We start from the raw sequence: 18,593 nt of genomic DNA on the forward strand, positions 1-18,593 counted from the left end.
TTGGTCTCGGTGATGCTGACGCAAGTCTGCGCCAATCAGAATGCAGCAGCAGGCATTTATTTTCATTTCACAAACAGAGCATGTCGTTTGATAAATGAAGCGAACAAATATCTCTTGTTTGGGGAAATTTTCACTTTAATTAGAAAAATAATTTTATTAAATCATAGCATTAATGCCAAAGGCTTAGCCATAAAATTTATTACAAATCACTTAAGTACAATACAATTTCTAGAAAGTAACAGGTGAAGTAAGCTACGGATAGATGACAAAGGAAAAAAAACACCCCGTAATCCTTCACGCCTGCAGTGCGTAGACTCGTACGAGCCATCTAATCGTCCCCGTACAGCTTTTGATGATGTGGTGCCAATAAAACGGAGGAAGAATATGAATGAGTTTGGATAATTACATCTATTTGTATGATATATATTTCTTGGCTGCTTTGTTATTTTAACCACTAGTGAGCTGTTTATTGACACTAGCTGTACTTCCTGCACAAAAAGGGGAGGGATCACTGCAAATCAATACAACGTTTGTCTATGTGATTGGCTTTTATCCTAATGTATGCTCTCTTCCAGAGTGAGAATTCCCCTCATCCATAGGGCACAAGGGTCACTGAAGAATATGAAAATGGTGTGAATCACACGTGTGCAGTCTCAACATTTCAATCCAAATGAACGCCTGTGGGAGATGTTTGACCATTAGACGGTCCTCTCCAACATCATCAAAACATATGAGGGAATATCTTTTGGAAGAATAGTGTCCAGCGCTCCAGTGACTTTCCAGACATTTCAAGAATAAACATAAAGGAGCAGTAGTGCTGTTCTGGTGGTCCAACACCTTAGTAAGAGGCTTTTTGGTTTTTCTATTAATTTGTCCCTCTTCTGTACCTGACATTCTTCTGTTTAAACCTCCAATCCATCCATACTCCAAATAGGAATGTGCATAAAATGATGAACCAGACTTGAATATTTGCATTTAATGGAATAATATGGATTCTTGGGTTGAACATAAGACACCGATGTGGTCATAGAACATGTCTGTGCTGGTGTGTATTGCGATGTTCCTCGATTCGCTGTAAAATTGGCAATAGTGGCGCGTGTGGGTATGAAGCTTCTGGGATGTCCCTGAATTTAAGGAAATCATGAAGCAGGTTGGGGACAGGAAGCTGTTGGACGACATTGGTCCTCATCAGGATATCTGGTCCCAGCAGTGTTCTGACCTGCAGCCGGCAGATGTGGGAAAGACAGGGGACGGAGTCTGAAAGAAGGTGGAGAGAAAAGATCAATCGCTGCAGTGTTTCCACGTGCAGGTTATTTAAACTCTGCAGTGCATATTTACTGCTGTACCGAAACATGGATGTGGATCCCAGGACTTTTCTGCCACCCTTCGATCCAGAATATGTTTCAAATGGGGAGATAAAGTCGACCAGTTTACAAACTCAAGGAGGTAATTTAACACCTGGCTGTCTGCCTCTTCCAACCTACAAAGGACAGATGACACAAAGGAACAGATAATGATGATGGGTGATCAACCAGCTTTGGATCCTGACTTAAATTTAGCCGATCTCCTATTTAAAATAATTTTCTCAGGCATATCCAGACAGCTTTAAATATGGAAGCTTTTTTTTTTTTTTAAGATTATTCCCCCGAAGTCCTCTTCTGGTGGGGGAAACGGCCACTGCTGGTGAGTGAAGGTAGGAAAATAAAATGAGCGCAATTAAGATGAGTGAATTTGATTTTGGCAGGCAAAAACAGGCTGATGCAAATGCTACTGTGCTAATCTTAATGTCACTAAAATTTAATTGGGATCCTCGTTTAACATCACTGACTAATAAAACCTGTTAACTGTGGGGTTTGACCTTATTTTGGCTTCTGAAGTGGGCGAGTCAGAAAGTTAGAGAACTGTTTACTTAGAACATCCTCTGTGATTTCTCCAAACAGCAGCTGTGCATGAGAGGGTGACCCTGAAACTGTGCCTGGCCAAATTAAACAAAGTCAAGCTTTTGATTTTTAGAGGCCCAAACAGGGAACAGGGAACAAACCTATTACAGCTTGTTGATAACTAAGGAGACAGAGGTGGAGTGGCGCCTTACATGTGGGGCTGAAGCAGTAAAGATGGTTCCAGTCCTGCCTTCAGGAGAGGAGGAAGCCAGCAGCCAGCAAAATGTACTTGGTTTAGAGCCACACAGAGCATCTCGTTCAGTTCTCTCAGCTTCAGCTCAGTTTTCCCATCATGCTGCAGTACAGATTCGTCGCTGGTCACAGCCTCTGGGCGAGGTATCCACCGGTGCTCAAATATCAGCTGCAGCAGGTCTGCTTCGTCAGTGGCCAAAGCATAAATCCAATCTTCCTCATTCAACCTTGCTCCTGCAGCTATCAGCAGTTTCACCGACTCACTGAAAGAGATTTTAATATCAAACTAAAATAAACCATCTGGTTTATCTTGCAAATATGTGCAAGGTGGTAAAATCGGCATTCTTACACACCTGTAAGGTTTCTGGGGTGTGCGATACAAGGCCAGGGAGAGCGGTGAGAGGAGGCCATGGGTGTGTGAGCAGTCCTGGGCGTCTGGGCTGTAACCTTCCCTCAACAGCAATTCCACACTCTTGGTCTGATCGCTGTTAATAGCTACATACACCGGACTCACCATGCTCTCGCCACGGTCGCACGCATGATCCGTAACAGCTATGAGGCTCCTGAGGATGCTGGAGTGACAGAATATCAAAATGTCAAAAATACACAATCAGCCTTATTTTAAAAGAGGTTAATTTATGTGTCAGTACCCGATGTGACCAAACTGGGCTGCGGCGTGAATGGCAAACTGAGGCCAGTCGTGACTGCAGACCATGTTAGGGTCAGCCCCGTGGTCCAACAGGAAGTCCACACAGGCCTGGTGTCCCTCCTGAGAGGCGATGAACAGAGGTGTACTCAGATCAACTGCCTGCGTGTTCACGTTGGCACCTGAAGTGAAAGCAGGTTAAAAATTAACTGTGTAATCTATTTTACTTAATTACTTCCTAAAGAAGAGGCCAAGAGGACATGGAGCATGAGATCCTTTAACAAGGAGGAAAACAAATGTACAGCTACCATTAAAAGTAAATCATATTTACCGGCGTTAACGAGTATTTCCAGGCACCCCCTCTGTCCGTACTGTGCAGCCACAAATAACGGGGAAATCCTGTAATCATCTACTTCCTCCAGGTTGCATTTGTTAACAAGAATGCGCACGATCTCAGTGTGGCCCTTTGGGAGAAACATGATCTTAAATACAATCAGCAAACACACAAGGACCCCACAGCTAATGCTGGCAGCAGAGAGCAGGAACGTTTAAGCCCTACATTCTTCACAGTGAGCATCACAAGAAATCACTGCATCCCTGCATTCTGCTGAACTTTTATGTGCCAGTTTGCACATTTTCTGCAGGTGTTCAAAGGTAAAAAATGAGTTCATTTATAAGTGAAATGTAATAAAAAGGTTAATACATGCACAAAGTCTCTCTCTCTCTGTGCCTTGCAGCCAGTCAGAAAACTTAAGGGCAATAAGGGAAAATCCCCAACAGATGTGACCATGCTTTCCTGACCGAAACCAAAAAGTCATGATCTACTGTTAAATGAAAACTGTTCGTTTAAGAGCGTGAGTGCTAATGCTAATGCCTACCTTATATGCAGCTTGGTGCAGGCAGGTCCAGCCGGACTCTGTGTGCATTCTGTTGACCTCAGCACCTTTGCTTACCAGCAGTGCTACAACATCTGTGTGCCCGTGGCTAACAGCTGGAAGTACATTTTGGGACATTCATTTGGTTAGAGGAGCTTAAAGGGTTAGACAAGCAAAAACAGAAAAAAATTAAACATCAGTGAAGCGCAGTTGTAATACCTTCATAAAGAGGACAGGACAAGTCGTTAGTGAGCTGGTTGATATCAGCGTGTGCTTTGAGGAGCAGTCGGACCACTGACAGGTGTCCACACTGCGCTGCCAGGTAACAGGCAGACTCACCCTCATGCGTCAGATGGTTCACATAAACACGACTACAGCTGGAGGAGCGTGCTGCACACAGGCGGAAACCAAAGAGGAAGAACAAAACGCAAATAAGAGAAACGCACATATAACTTTAAAACAGCTGCTGAAGTGACTGATTTATCCATTAATCATTCACATCCATCTGGAGTCCAGCAGAGAAGTAGAAGGAGTAGAAATACCCTCAGAGGTGGGAAGTAATGAAGTACAGATACTGTGCTTCTGTACTTTACTTTACTTTGTGTGTGAATGTGTGTGTGAATGGGTGGATGACTGGATATGTAAAGCGCTTTGGGGTCCTTAGGGACTAGTAAAGCGCTATATAAATACAGGCCATTTACTTTGAATTTTACTCTCTTCATTTTAACACAAACATCTCTACTTCTTACATTTTCTAACCAGGCTGATTTTGTTTAGGTTTAACATATGTGAGCTACTATGTCTTTGGGTACTTTCCAGACATCGAACTAATCAGACCCCAAGCAGAAGGAACAATATCCATCACCGGTGCTCGCACATGAAGAGATCAGAGAGGAAAAAAAAATACAGTTTGCATCATTTATTTATTCAGTATACTCTGGGATTCAATCAGGCTTAAATCAGGTTTGGGGAACTCCAGGCCTCGAGGGCCGGTGTCCTGCAGGTTTTAGATATCACGCTGGATCAACACACCTGAATCACATGATTAGTTCATTACCAGGGCTCTGGAGAACTTCAAGACATGTCGAGGAGGTCATTTAGCTATTTAAATCAGCTGTGTTGGATCAAGGACACATCTAAAACTTGCAGGACACCGACCCTTGAGGCCTGGACTTCCTCACTCCTGGCTTAAATGATATGGAACGGTATTTCTTTGGTGCAGATGCCCATAAGCTGCGGCTTGTGCTACAGAAGAGGAGGAGAGACTAACATTTTCTAATGGACATTTTAAATGCAATGTTTCTAAGAAATATCATCAAAGCCACAAACTGATTCATACACTGGATTCCACCTTTGCACTAGCCTTATGCTGTCAATGGGAACGCCATGTAATGGAAAATATTAGGATTCTGCTCTTTTCAGTGTCAAGCTGACCTGGCTCAATGAAAGGCTCCACAGTATCAGATTCTGCCTGTCAATACAAGTACAAGTACATCTTTTTCACAAAGAAGCATCCATGTAAATCAATAAAACGACAGCTCATGTAACATCAGCTCATATCCTGCTGGATAAATCCATAAAGAGGAGCAGGACGGGCCGGCTGATGACAGGCTGTGCACAAAATCTGTAAAATCCCACTTTAACCTTTCACTATAGTCATCTTACTGTTTGGGTTTCACGACAAAGTCACACATCTAAAGTGCAGTCAGCAGCAAAGAGAGCTTTTTAAATTCCCTTTCTTTTTTTGTTCAGCATATCAGGAGTTCAAGCTGAGTTAATTTATTAGAATTTGAATTTAAGTTGAAATAAAGTTTGTATAAATAATATTTTATTATAATATTAATATGGAAGGTGGAAGTTTGAGCACATATCAGAGTGTGTACTTTTGTGTACTTTTTCACCGTTACTTGAGTAAAGAAGTACTTGTGTAATGTACTTGAGTAGTCCCGACCTGTCGTCCATCTGAAATACCACATCGAGCAACAATGTGAAAGCACTTTGCTTTTCAAAAGTTTGGCAGTTGTTGTTAAATGTTTTTTGAACTAAACATGCTGCTGTCCTAAAAATGCAAAATGAGCATGTATTTATGAAAAAGCAATAAATAATCTCAGTTTTCACTTTCTATCAAGTGAAAGCTCCCTGATTCGATCCCGGGAGTAGACACGCATCCCTTTGAAGCTGCTCCAGGTACATCTGCCAGTCAAACATAGTATGACTGTAATGGGCCCAAACATATTGTGTTACTGTATGAGAACATCAGGAGTGGCAGAGAAGTATGTGAGGCTGGTGCAAGACATATTAGAGGGCAGTGAGACAGTGGTGGAGGAGGGTAGGAGTGACAGATGGGTTGAAGGTGAGGGTGGGATAAGATCCGGGATTGGCTCTGAGCCCCTTCTTGTTTGGAGCGATGGGGACTGTTGGACACTAGGGTCTCTTCTAACTTTGCATCCAACGTTAGACAGGCAAGGCTGAGACCTTTCGGACATGTGCAGAAGACGGACAGTGGCCAAAGGATGCAGAAGATGGAGGTGCCAGGCAGGAAGAAAAGAGGAAGACCTCAGAGGAGGTTCGTGTGAAGGAGGACATGAAGAGGGTTGGTGTGACAGAGGAGGATGCTGGGATAGGGTGAGACGAAGGAAGGCAGATGATCCGCCTTTGGAGACACCTAAAGGAAGTAGTACTGGATACCTGTGCAGCAGCCTCTCTTACCTCTGACAGCTGACAGGATTTCCTGGACGCACACTTTGCTGCCAGCTGCCGCCGCCTCGTGCAGGGGGGTCCAGCCTCGGTTGTCCCGACAGTCCACACTGCAGCCTCTCTGAATCAGCGTCCTCAGCCGCCTAGTGCAGCCTGAGCGAGCAGCAGCGGCCACACTGGACACCGTGTCTCGGTAGCACTCAGTGAAGTCCATGCCCAGGTTCACAGAGACATTCGTTATTTTAACTTCAACAAGGATTAACAGTCAAAACACAACCTCAGAGTTACTCTGGATGATTTTGCACAACCCGACGTACACGTTTCTGTTGGGTCCGGAAAAGTTTTTAATTTAAATCAAGAAATAAACATGTCTTTAGTTACCAAACAGACGTTAGGAACGGAACAACGGCATTCCGAGCGGCGCCTGTTGATGACGTCACACCACAACAATCCTACGATCCAGCGTCGCGTGTCAGCTGTAGCTTCAGCTAATCGTTTAGCCGTTAATTGTTGCTAAAATTAGCAGATTTTCAGACATGTTTGGAGAAACGTGAAGAAGAAGAGCCTGGAAGCTTCTTCTCAGCGGGTTCAGGAGGCACTCTGAAGGTAAACGCGCTTTATTTCCCGTCACGGCGAGACGTTCACAGAGTTACTGCAGCTGTAGCAAAGAATCGGATGTGACAACATACAACCGATCAGTACTGTGTGTACTCCTGCACTACACGTCATTCAGAGTAACATTTGTGCCTGTAATTTAAAACAAACTGTCAGAAATCAAACATATCACATATTCATCATCATATTCATTTAAATCTGAAATCTGGCCCACCTGACTAACTGTGGACCAGGGAGACCAGCGGTCCCGCTTTGTGTGGGACTGCACAGCATTTCTATTACTTAAAGTAGAAAAAGAATGATCATAAAAGCAAACTTTAGTTGAAATAAAAGTTTACAGAGAGTAAAAACAAAATGACGAGTCATATCTTAAGATTTGGGACAGAGTTGTTAAAGCTAGGTTAGGCAGCGACGTGATGATCGGTGAGCAGCAGTATGGTTTCATGCTGAGAAAGAACTCCAGAGATGTGATGTTTGAGAGTACTGATGGAGAAATATAGAGAAGGTCATAAGGAGCTTCACTCTTTATTTATGGATCAGCGAAAGCGGAAAATAGTGTGTCAAAAGAGGAACTTTGGCACTCTGGCAGAGAACAGTGGTGAGGTGTGCGGTAAGAGAGACAGGTGGGCTGAGGGTGGGATTACACCAGTGATCTGCTCTGAGCTCCTTTGCAGTAGTGATGGACAGGCTGACAGATGAGGTCAGACAGCAGTGTTTGTCGATTATGATGTTTGCAGACGACACTGTGATCCGCAGTTAGACGAGGGAGCTGGAAGAAGCGAGAAAGAATACATGCATGAATGAGAGGGAGACAGGTGGAAGAGGCTGAGTGAGTGGATGAGTTTAAATACCTAGGGTCAACCATACAAGCAACGGACAGTGCACAAGAAGAAGATGGAGACAAAAAGACAACACGAGCAAAACATGTTAAGATTTTCACTGGAAGTGACAAAGATGGACAAGATTAGAAATGAGTACATCAGAGGGACAGCTGAGGCTGAGCGGTCTGGAGACAGAGAGAGTGAGGCTGGGATGGTTTGGATGTGTGCAGAGGAAGGATCGTGGATATATTGGAACTGCAGCTCCAGTATATCCACTATCTTTGCCAAAGACAAAAGCACATGACTCTTATTGTTTCTGTCTTACAGTGGCTTTAGTCAGTCTTTAATCTTGTCTTGAATCTGTAACCCGTTCTCCTAATTGTTTCCAATTTTGTATCCTAGGTCGTTGGCTCAAAGGTTACAGCAAGCCGCAGCATTATGGTGGACATCTCTGTGAAAAGTGAAGCTGCTTGGGTCTGTCACACTCAGGGGCGTCAACTGGCTGACGTCGTTCTTCCTGTTCACATCAATAACACGGCCAAAGAAGAAGATGAAGTCAGTGAGTTGGACAGAGAAGAAACTCACTGGTAAGAAGCTTCTAGCTGATATTAAGAAGCAGTTAGTGCTATAATCAATAGGCAGTTGCAATTAATCTTTGTCTAGTCGCACAGAAGGCAAAGATGAGAAGTGGATTTTCCTTTTATTTAAGTGAATGGTACATTTCCCACTTATCTGCCACACACAGTGGTGATCCAGTGCTGCTAGAGCAGATGGAGGAAGGGTCTCCTTGTGTCCTGAAGTTCCACTGCAACCCCAGCTTACCTGCCACCATCAGCCGCCTGCTCGTTATAAGTGAGGCTCGAACCATGGAGGTTTACAGCCAGACCGGAGAGTACTGTGGGACTGTACGGGGATCGAAGGACGACAGCATCCAGCTAGACAGGTACACAGGCTGCACAGGTCAGAAGAGCCAATGAGCAAAGGGTCTTCGGTCTTCTGATAAAGACGCTGCTGATTGTCTGATGTTAAGAAGTGATGCTTCTTCTTTTGTTTGTGAATCACAGTGCTGACAGAGGGCCTTTCTATAAGAAGCAGCTGATCATTGAGGAGCCATCCTCTGCCTGTGAAGTGAAGGTAAAACAGAACATTTTAGTTTATGCAGTTTGTTACACAGTCGTGTTTGTATGAGAATCTAACGAGCTGCTTCTCTCCCAGTTACTCTCCCTGGCAGGTAGGAGCAGTGTTATGGTGGCTAAAGTCATCGTGAGTCTTCAGCTGCTGCAGTCCTGCCCAGCCCCAAACCCGGGCATAGACATGCAGCGAGTGCAGTGTCTGATGGAGGAGATGGGAACAAGCCTGTCGCCAGGAGCTCAGAATCTCATGGAAATGGTGCAGTTCCAGCAGAAGGTAAATTAGCTCAGAGATGCTCTCTCTGACATTTATAATGTGGGTGTTTCCTGCTGATGAGAGTATGCCTTATGGATTTGAGTTTCTGTGTACCTCGTCAGGCCTCTGTCTCAGATCTTACTGTTACTGGAACTGGAACGGCTTCTCTGAGTGTCCAAAGCATAAGAACTAACCAGACATAAAGAATGAAACAGGGACTGAAGCATGTGTTGGTGTTTGTCTCTCCAGAATCAGACCGGCTCTCTGGCTGGTTTCCTGCCTCTCCTGATGGGCAGTGGAGCTTTCTCTGGTTTGGGGAGAGAAGTCAGCATGTGTCCAGGAGCTGGCAATATTCTGCCTCGACCTGCAGAATTTAAGGTACAAAAACCCATTTGTGCTGTTCTTTGTTCTTAGATTAGACCATTTAAAAACTCGGCCCACACCAGTTTGGTGCAGAAGAAAAGAGTGAAGTGATTTTGTGAGTGTGAACAGAGCCTGAAGCAGAAAGCCTGGATTAACAAAGAAAGTTCAGAAAAACTAAACTGGCTGGAGTCTGAGGTTTGGTCTGGAGTGTCTGCCAGAACTTTAATCCATTAATGCTGCCTGTTTGATGAACTCAAAGAAAAACCTTGGACCACTTCATTGATTGTGATGATCGTGTTTTTCTATTATGTGAAATGTTTGAGTGATTCTAATTGTCCGCATATAATTGTACAGAAAGAAGAAAGCTGATTGATGTTTAGAGGTTTTTATGTTTTCTTGGAACCTTTAGATGCCACAGCTATAAATTCTAATGTGATTTAAAGGTAGATAAAAAAAGAAGCCACTGTGATCAGAGGCTCTTTAGCTAAGCTCAGCTAGTCCGACTAGTTTTGTGCTACAGTATTATTTCAGATTTGTCTTGTTTACATGTATGATAAGAGAGACATCTGAAAGTCAGATTCTGGCTTTAGCTTGTTTTGTCCACATGTGCAGTGAGTGTATTTCAGCTTAAAGCAGTGAAGGAATCAGGTAATCTTCCACCAGCTGCTCAGATTCACAACTAAAGTTAAGTAAAGTCAGATATCCTTTTAGAGACTATGCACACAAATCCACCTGCATCTCTGTATGCTTCTGTCAGCTTGACGCAGATATAATGTGTGTTCAGAAGATGTTTAAACACTCTGTAAGTCAGATGTTTTTCAATGTCGCTAGCCTCCAGACAGCTTCCTGAGGCCTGCAGATGAAGATTCACAGACCCAGAACGGAGTGATGTCGGAGGGCTCCACCCCCTCCTCCGTAGACCTGCCAATGTCCAGTGTCAGCACTGATAACACTAGTAAGGATGATCATGTCTGTTATGGTCACATACATGAACATGGTAGTCACTAAGGAGTGGATTTGGGCTTCTACTTGTAGAAAAACTTATTTGTGGTAATTCTCTAACACCTCGATAAAACCTTTTATCCGTCTCCAGCGAGTCCCAGTGAGAATGGCGGCCCGATGAGCTACACTCAGCTGACAGAGATGCTGTCGCACTTCCTGAAGGAACAGGGGGTCAACCAGGGGTTCAGCTCCGGTCCCGAGCTTCTGCCCATGCTCCAGAACGTCTGCGGTCAGGTGACCCAGCTGAGACTGGATGATGCTGCAGCAGAGAAGGAGAAGATGATGAGAAACGGCACGTGGTGAGTCGAGTGTAGCGAGCACTTTTCCTACAGCAGCTCCATGTTGGAATCAGATGATTTGGCTCCACCTTGTGTTAGAAAAGAATCAGAAATCAGAAAGGGTTTTATTGCCAAATGTTGAGCAGGTTTACAACATTAGGAAATTGCTGCGGTGCTTCAGTGCAAACATACTGTTATAAATACTGTTATAAATTAAGCTTAAATAGACATGAAAATAAAAATGAGAATAAGAATTAAAAGTGCTAAGTAGATAGATATATACATGATATATACATGAGTGCAGGTGGTGATCAGTGCAAACATGGAATGATGCAGTGACACAGCGTAGGGTCATGTGTTAGTGGTGGGGACAGTCATACGGTTATTGTTCATGTGTCCAACAGCAGAGGGGAAGAAACTGTTCTTATGGCGAGAGGTTCTGGTGCGAATGGACCGGAGCCTCCTGCCTGAGGGGAGCAGGTCAAACAGACTGTGTCCAGGGTGAGAAGGGTCAGCTGAGATCCGAGCTGCACGCCCCAGTGTCCTGGAGGTGTACAGGTCCTGCAGAGATGGGAGTCTTCAGCCAATCACCTTCTCAGCAGAGCGCACAACACGCTGCAGTCTCTGTTTGTCCCTGATAGTGGCTCCAGCGTACCACACAGTGATGGAGGTGGTGAGGATGGACTCGATGATTGCAGTGTAGAACTGCATCATCGTCCGTGTTGGCAGGTTGAATTTCTTCAGCTGCCTCAGGAAGTACATCCTCTGCTGGGCTTTCTTGATGACGGAGGTGATGGTGGGCTCCCACTTCAGGTCCTGGGTGATGGTGCTACCCAGGAAGCGGAATGAGTCCACAGAGGTGATGGGGGTGTCAGTCAGGATGATGGGGGGGAGTGGGGCTGTGTGCGTCCTGAAGTCCACAATAATCTCCACTGTCTTCTGGGCATTCAGCACCAGGTTGTTGTGGCTGCACCAGGACACCAGACGTTCAACCTCCCTCCTGTAGGCAGACTCGTCCCCGTCAGAGATGAGTCCAATAACGGTGGTGTCATCTGCAAACTTGATTAGCTTGACAGACTGGTGGGTGGAGGTGCAGCAGTTGGTGTACAGGGAGAAGAGCAGGGGAGAAAGAACACAGCCCTGAGGGGAGCCGGTGCTGATGGTCCGGGAGTCCGAGACATTCTTTCCCAGCCTCACGTGCTGCTTCCTGTCCGTCAGGAAGTCAGTGATCCACCGGCAGATGGGATCAGGCACATTCATCTGGGAAAGCTTGCCTCGGAGATGGTCTGGAAGGATGGTGTTGAAGGCAGAGCTGAAGTCCACAAACAGGATCCTGGCGTAGGTTCCTGGGGAGTCCAGATGCTGCAGGATGAAGTGTAGGGCCATGTTGATGGCGTCATCTACAGACCTGTTGGCTCTATATGCAAACTGCAGGGGGTCCAGGAGGGGGGCCGTGAGGGTCTTGCGATAGGAGAGAACCAGGCGCTCAAAAGACTTCATGACCACAGATGTCAGAGCCACGGGTCTGTAGTCATTTAGTCCAGTGATCCTAGGTTTCTTGGGGACAGGGATTATGGTGGAGGACTTGAAGCAGGCAGGCACATGACATGCCTGCAGTGAGGAGTTGAAAATGCCAGAAAACACTGGGGCCAGCTCGTTTGCACAGTGTCTGAGGGTGGCAGGAGACACACCGTCTGGGCCGGGAGCTTTTCGAGCATTCAGACTCTTAAACTGCTTCCTCACACCTTCTTCATGAATATGAAGAGTTGTGGTGGGAGGAGGTGGTGTGAAATCCTTTTTTGTGTGGGGTGAGGAGGGGGGTGTTGTAGGTGAAGTATCATGAAGAATCATTACAGGAATCCTGCAGCAGCTTTTTGCATAATACTAAAGACTTTGGTTCTTAGTGGCTCAAGGATTTCTGCTTTTAACTGGAGCTGTGTCTTAAAATTGGACGAGTCCAATGCACGTTCCTTGGTAGGTGTTCAGTTTTCAGTTTTTGTGTGTACATGCTGCAGAAGTCTTCACAGACGGAATATTAGGGACACTCTTTTTTTAATGCAGAAATGCATCATAATTGTACTTTTTCCTACATTAAACCAGCTGTTTCAACACTTCAACCATACATTCATTTATACAGCACTTTATCTTACGCACTTCTGTCTACCTCACCCAGCTCATTTAGAATAAACACCTAACCTAACATGTGTGTTTCTGGACAGCTTTATCAGCTGTGGCCTTTCACATGCACAGATCTGTCAGTCGTTCCCGTTTCTGCTGTTGTGTTTGGGACCTTTTCTTCTGATTTAATTGTTTTCTTCCCAGAAGCTCCTCCTGCATCTGGCGTCATTAAACATACTCACACTTGTGTTTGCTCACCACATGCCTGTCACATTTTCCTCACACTGTGGAGCCACTTGGTGAAATTTTCTTCTTGTTAATGATGTCAGTGCAGCATTTGACACAGTTGACCACAACATATTACTCAAACAACTGGAGAACTGGGCAGGTCTTTCAGGAACTGTACTAAACTGGTTCAAAGCATACTTAGAAAACAGGAAATACTTTGTATCAACAGGTAACTTCACATCTGAGCAGACAAGTATCACATGTGGAGTTCCCCAAGGTTCCATCTTGGGACCCCCTCTGTTTAACATTTACATGCTCCCACTGGCACAGATTATAAACAACAACAAAATAAACTATCACAGCTATGCAGATGACACACAAATATATATCACAATGTCACCAGGAGACCGAGGCCCTGTACAGGCTCTTGGTAAATGCATTGAGGAAATTAATGACTGGTTGTGCCACAATTTTCTCCAGCTAAACAAAAACAAAACTGAGGTAATAGTCTTTGGCGCCAAAGAAAAACGATTACAGGTCACCAGAGAACTTCAATCTATACATCTAAAAACCACAAACCAGGCGAGAAATTTGGGTGTAGTGATGGATGCAGACCTAAACTTAGAAAAACACATTAAGACAATAACAAAGTCAGCTTACTATCACCTCAAGAATATTTCAAGGATAAAAGATCTGATGTCTCAACAGGACCTGGAAAAACTAGTCCATGCATTCATCTTTAGTAGGCTTGATTACTGTAACAGCATCTTTACAGGTCTACCTAAAAAATCAGTCAGACAACTACAGCTCATTCAGAACTCTGCTGCTCGAGTCCTCACTAAGACCAAAAAAGTGGACCACATCAGTCCAGCTCTGAGGTCTTTACACTGGCTGCCTGTCCGTCAGAGGATAGACTTTAAAGTTCTGATGCTGGTCTATAAAGCTCTGAATGGTTTAGGACCAAAATACATCAGTGACCTCCTGACCCAGTATGAACCTTCCAGATCCCTCAGGTCATCTGGATCCGGTCTTTTATCAGTTCCCAGAGTCAGAACCAGACACGGAGAAGCTGCATTCAGCTTTTATGCTCCTTATATCTGGAACAAACTCCCAGAAAGCCTCAGATCAGCTGAAACACTCAGTTTATTTAAATCCAGGTTGAAGACTCACCTGTTCTCAGCTGCATTTGAATAAAGCACCAAATCCACACTTTAAGCTTAAATTTCAAAACTTACATTTAACTACTGATTTTATCTGTTTCTGATTTTATCTGTTTTGATTTTATCTGTTTTGTTTGTTTGTTTGTTTGTTAATTAGTTTGTTTGTTTGTTTGTTTGTTTGTTTGTTTGCTTGTTTTAATCAATTTTAAATCATGCTTTTTATTTGTTTTTGTTTCTAATGTCTCTGTAAAGCACTTTGAATCACTTGCTGTTGAATTGTGCTATACAAATAAACTTGCCTTGCCTTGATGTAAATGATATAAAACTGCGAGGTATGGCTGTTGTTATCGAAACAGTAAGCATTTGTGTTTGCTGTGTTTCGGTTACCACAGCTGTGTGATTGTTGCACAGTCACGTTGTTGAGGCTCTGAGCGTGTGGATTAAACAGAGACTCGTTTGTCCAACAGAACAATGCTTTTGATTGTCTGAGGTCACATTTCTAGCTGATAGTGTTAGTGAAGAATGAGCAGACGCCCAAACATTTCCTACATGCTGGAATATTTATGGATATCATGACATCTGCTGGGAGGATCTCTCCTGTGGTGATTCCCAAAAATCATTCTGGCTGTTAAACAGCTGACAGGCACAGGTAGGCAGAAGGCGCTGCCGTTGGTTAGAGGCTGGCTGATACTGAAACAATAGAGGTCATTTATCAGGACCGCTGTTTGTGTGACTCATTAAAATATCTGAAAAGCTGCATCAGAACAAACAGAATCCTTTATGTATTTATTTATTTGTGGCTGGAGTAACTTTCCAGCTGACCCTAGTGTCACTCTTCAAATAAAAATGTCTCTGTGAGTTAAACTGCACAATAAATCAGGCTCTCTGTCAGATCTGTGCAGCACATGTGGGCTGACAGAGCGTGACTCCACATCGAGGACAGCGACACGACGGTACGTCTTTCCCACGAGTCGTCGGACTAAAATATTTAAAGAGTTTAAGACTTCAGGCGTGATGCCAGAAAACCGAGGACAAGTAATAAATGGTGTAGATTACTTAAAGGCTTTGCTTGCTTTGAACAGTAGATGTTAATTGTTTCGGTTTTTATAATCGTCTTTGGCTGTTGTTAGTTTTTCTGCTCCTTTGTGTTTTTGTAGTTTTTCCTCTGTTCTCACGTGTTTGTGTTTATTTGTGTTTATGTGAGATTATTCCTGGTCTCCATTTCTGTTTGCTTCCTGTTTTATTTTGAAGTTTAGCTCCTTGTGTTTTCTCTCTGTGTGTTCACTTCCTTTGTTTATTCTTTCCCCCTGATGCTGTTTGTCTGGAGTTCACGTGCACATTTACTTTTTATTGCCTTTTTATCACAGCGTGAAGGTTAATAACATTTTTTATAACAGCTTGTTTGTAGATTATCTGACTTTACGTCTGCTGTAATCTGAGATGGGTTCATTTATTTGCTCCAAACTAAGACTCGTCTTAGTCTGAGTTTCACAGAGACATTTTTAACTAGTCTTCATTATGCATAATTAGATTGCCAGCTTTAAAATTGAAGGTGGATTGTCTCCATTTCCAGTTTGTGTTAAAGATTCACTGCTGTGTGTTGAGTCGTTTTTGAGTTTTTGCAGATAAGTTGGTGTTTTCCATGCAAACGTCTGGTTACTGCAGCCCTCTGCTAGCGACCAAAGAAATGTAAGGAGGTTTTCTGCATATCTCTTTACAATGGATGTCACTCTAGAGACTGCCTGAAGCTTCCAGTAACTATTTGCTGATCACTCACAGAATACACACTTTTCTCTAGTGGTAAGTAGTTGTTCGGCGGCGACTGACTGGTCTCCAAGCCTGTGTGAAGGGGCTTTAGCTTAACAGCAATCGCCAGCAACCACTTGCCAGCTTGTTGTGGAATACTCATTTTTCCCAGCACCTGGTTGCTAAATTGTCAGCAACTGACCTCTAGGCCTGTATGACTGAGGCCTTCATTACCGATATGGAAGCGCAGTACATCAAGCCTGTCATACTTTTACCTTCTGATATTTCATAAAGCAGGAGAGTGCCCTGTGAGGATGTCGTACAGTAACCATCAGTGTGCAGACAAGGATCAGAGACAGCGCTCACTGACTGAACAGGAGTTTCCTTGGTTTAGTTACTGGAGCTGCCAGACTGGTGTGACTGAATCAAGGAAAGAAAAAAATGGAGGATTTTGTGGATTTTTCAGGATCATTGAGGGCAAAATAGTAATGCTGTTGGACTCTGCATGTAAACCACCAAAACAGAAATGTTGCAAAAAGACTGAAAATATTTAAGGTGGAAAAAAATTATTTATTTATCTTTTTAGTGTTTTCAGTTTAGAAAGTTTCCTCCTGGTGGTTTGGCTGAATCAGTGTGGATGCAGCAGGATTGTGAGGTCTGAGGAAGATGATGGTCAGCACCGACTGTGTGGGTGGTTTAGCTTATGTTTAGGCTTTTGTCTCTTGATGTGGCTTCATTTTCAAGAATCGCCCACAGTCACTCCGCTCTGTCAGAATCACACAGTAGAAATACACATACAGACCAGCGACCTGGTCAAAAAACTTCATCTCTGATTAGTGATGATCAGGCAAAGGTTTGACTGACCTTAAATAGTCCCCTTTATTTTAATTCAGTGTCAGCTTGCACACTTCAACTTGTCTGACAGTGGCTTCAGCTGTATACCTCCTCATAAATCGGCAACACCAGCGGCTGATGCACACAGATTTTATTAAGTCCAACTTTCTCAAAAAGTGTTACTGTTTCTTTTATGTCCCTTCAGGGAGTTGGACTCAGCTATGGAGCGCCGTCTGGAGGAGATGGAGAAGAGGCTGAAGGAGCACATGGACCGCCGCTTGGATGCTTTGGAGCAGAAGCTGGAGAAGGCCCTGCTGAGCGCTTTGCCGCTGGTCACCCTTAACCACGGAGCCATGAGCAGCTCAGCACGAGGAGCAGCAGATACCGGACCGGTGGAGCAGATCGCCCCGACGCCAGCCATGCATTGAGTCCAGAAGCACTAAAAAGACTAACATTGAACCCCGGAAGCCTTAATTCTCTTCTTCATCGTCCTCAAACCAGACCCGAGCGTGGGATGGAAGCAGGCCGGGACAGAAACGCCAACAAAGACGGAGCAATAAAACTAGAAGCCTGAAATATGAGGTTAACATGTAAAACCAGCAGTGTTGCTGTAAGTTCATATTCTGTAGAAATGTTATCTCCTGTAAAAAGTGACTGTCTCGTCAGCGCGACTACAATGGCTGCACTGCATTTTGAACAACATGAGAAGTGTACAGGAAGAGGACGAGACTCTTTCAAAAAAGTGTTGATGTGCAGCAGAGCTGACTTACATGAAGTGTTCAGCTGAAATGCAACCCACTTATCTCTCCCTGCTCTTCTTTTCTCCTCTGTATATGCACTGAAACTCATCATTGTACCAGTTATTTAAACAGTTAATGGTTTGGTCTTTGAACAGCACTAAAACAAAGTCATCTTCAAAAGTCTCGGTTTGTCTAATCAGCTGTCTCAAACAAGTAAAACAGAAAAGCAGCAGATGTTCACGTGTCAGAGAAGATTACATGGTTTACATTAGAAACGACTAAACGACACTGATGTGATGTGAAGGCTGTTCGGGCCTGACCTGCTCGGCTCAGTTTGTTTTAAAACTTGCTCCTGTTAAGGAGACTAAATCGAACGTGTAACTGTACTTTAATACGGCACTGTAATGTTTTAAGTACTGTACATGTCTGTAAACTATTAAAACGGCTGTGCTGACCTGTGATGTTTACCTGTACTGATGTGAGTCTAGTAAATGTATTTATACAGCTTAATAAAGTTTTTAAAACGTTGTGCAGGTTCTCTTATTTCTGGAGAATTTGGTAAAGCAAACAAGTTCTCATGAAATCCTGAGAAGGCTGCGTGCAAGACACCGAGCGAGGCCTGTGAGCTGCTTCAGGCCCACAGCTCCAGATGTGTTAGTGTGCATCCCTCTGATCACATCTCTCATTCTGGTGCCACCACCAGAGATATATGTGAATAAATCATTTCAGACTGTCGGTGACATGAGACAGTAACACACCTAGTTTCAGATATAAAAATGAGGGGAAACTGAAGAATACAGGGGTAGCTATTACAGTCAGTACAGTTTGGTGGTTGATTTGGTTTCTTTGGGCTCCAGCGGTGCATTTTCCAACTGTTAACACACGCCCAAAATTACTGACAACAATAGCTGAAGGAAAATGTTGCACAAGATGTTCCCAAAAGACAAAATCA

At 44.0% G+C, this 18,593-nt stretch overlaps 2 protein-coding genes across 2 annotated transcripts; one reads left to right on the forward strand and one right to left on the reverse strand.

Annotated features, from left to right (window-relative positions):
- Positions 1-210: 210 nt before the first annotated feature.
- asb3 (ankyrin repeat and SOCS box containing 3) lies at positions 211-6,937 on the reverse strand. The gene is made up of 9 exons (XM_086304547.1): positions 6,363-6,937; positions 3,873-4,043; positions 3,657-3,769; positions 3,110-3,242; positions 2,783-2,960; positions 2,486-2,704; positions 2,093-2,395; positions 1,347-1,480; positions 211-1,257 (listed from the first exon to the last, which is right to left on the reverse strand). The coding sequence occupies exons 1-9, from the start codon at positions 6,562-6,564 to the stop codon at positions 1,025-1,027; spliced, it is 1,686 nt and encodes a 561-aa protein (XP_086160673.1). The 5' UTR covers positions 6,565-6,937; the 3' UTR covers positions 211-1,024.
- Positions 6,275-18,170, forward strand: lg8h10orf88 (linkage group 8 C10orf88 homolog). Its single transcript, XM_086304548.1, has 9 exons — positions 6,275-6,956; positions 8,189-8,373; positions 8,532-8,729; positions 8,851-8,920; positions 9,002-9,193; positions 9,422-9,550; positions 10,367-10,490; positions 10,629-10,836; positions 17,107-18,170. The coding sequence occupies exons 2-9, from the start codon at positions 8,225-8,227 to the stop codon at positions 17,327-17,329; spliced, it is 1,293 nt and encodes a 430-aa protein (XP_086160674.1). The 5' UTR covers positions 6,275-6,956; positions 8,189-8,224; the 3' UTR covers positions 17,330-18,170.
- Positions 18,171-18,593: the final 423 nt, after the last annotated feature.

Source organism: Aulonocara sp. 'chitande type north' Nkhata Bay, linkage group LG8 (assembly GCF_057382095.1).
Source record: "Aulonocara sp. 'chitande type north' Nkhata Bay isolate Kocher_YH1m ecotype deep benthic linkage group LG8, A_spYH_male_GT1.1, whole genome shotgun sequence".
Lineage (NCBI taxonomy): Eukaryota > Metazoa > Chordata > Actinopteri > Cichliformes > Cichlidae > Aulonocara > Aulonocara sp. 'chitande type north' Nkhata Bay.

Bases quoted from the DNA above. Each gene is read 5' to 3' on its own strand.
- asb3 (XM_086304547.1), bottom strand. From the start codon at position 6,564: ATGGACTTCACTGAGTGCTACCGAGACACGGTGTCCAGTGTGGCCGCT. The intron at 2,961-3,109 runs GTAAATATGATT...CTTTCACTTCAG, and splicing joins GGAAATACTCGTTAACGCCG to GTGCCAACGTGAACACGCAG. The intron at 2,705-2,782 runs GTACTGACACAT...CTGTCACTCCAG, and splicing joins GCCCAGTTTGGTCACATCGG to CATCCTCAGGAGCCTCATAG.
- lg8h10orf88 (XM_086304548.1), top strand. From the start codon at position 8,225: ATGGTGGACATCTCTGTGAAAAGTGAAGCTGCTTGGGTCTGTCACACT. The intron at 8,921-9,001 runs GTAAAACAGAAC...CTTCTCTCCCAG, and splicing joins CCTCTGCCTGTGAAGTGAAG to TTACTCTCCCTGGCAGGTAG. The intron at 10,491-10,628 runs GTAAGGATGATC...ATCCGTCTCCAG, and splicing joins TGTCAGCACTGATAACACTA to CGAGTCCCAGTGAGAATGGC.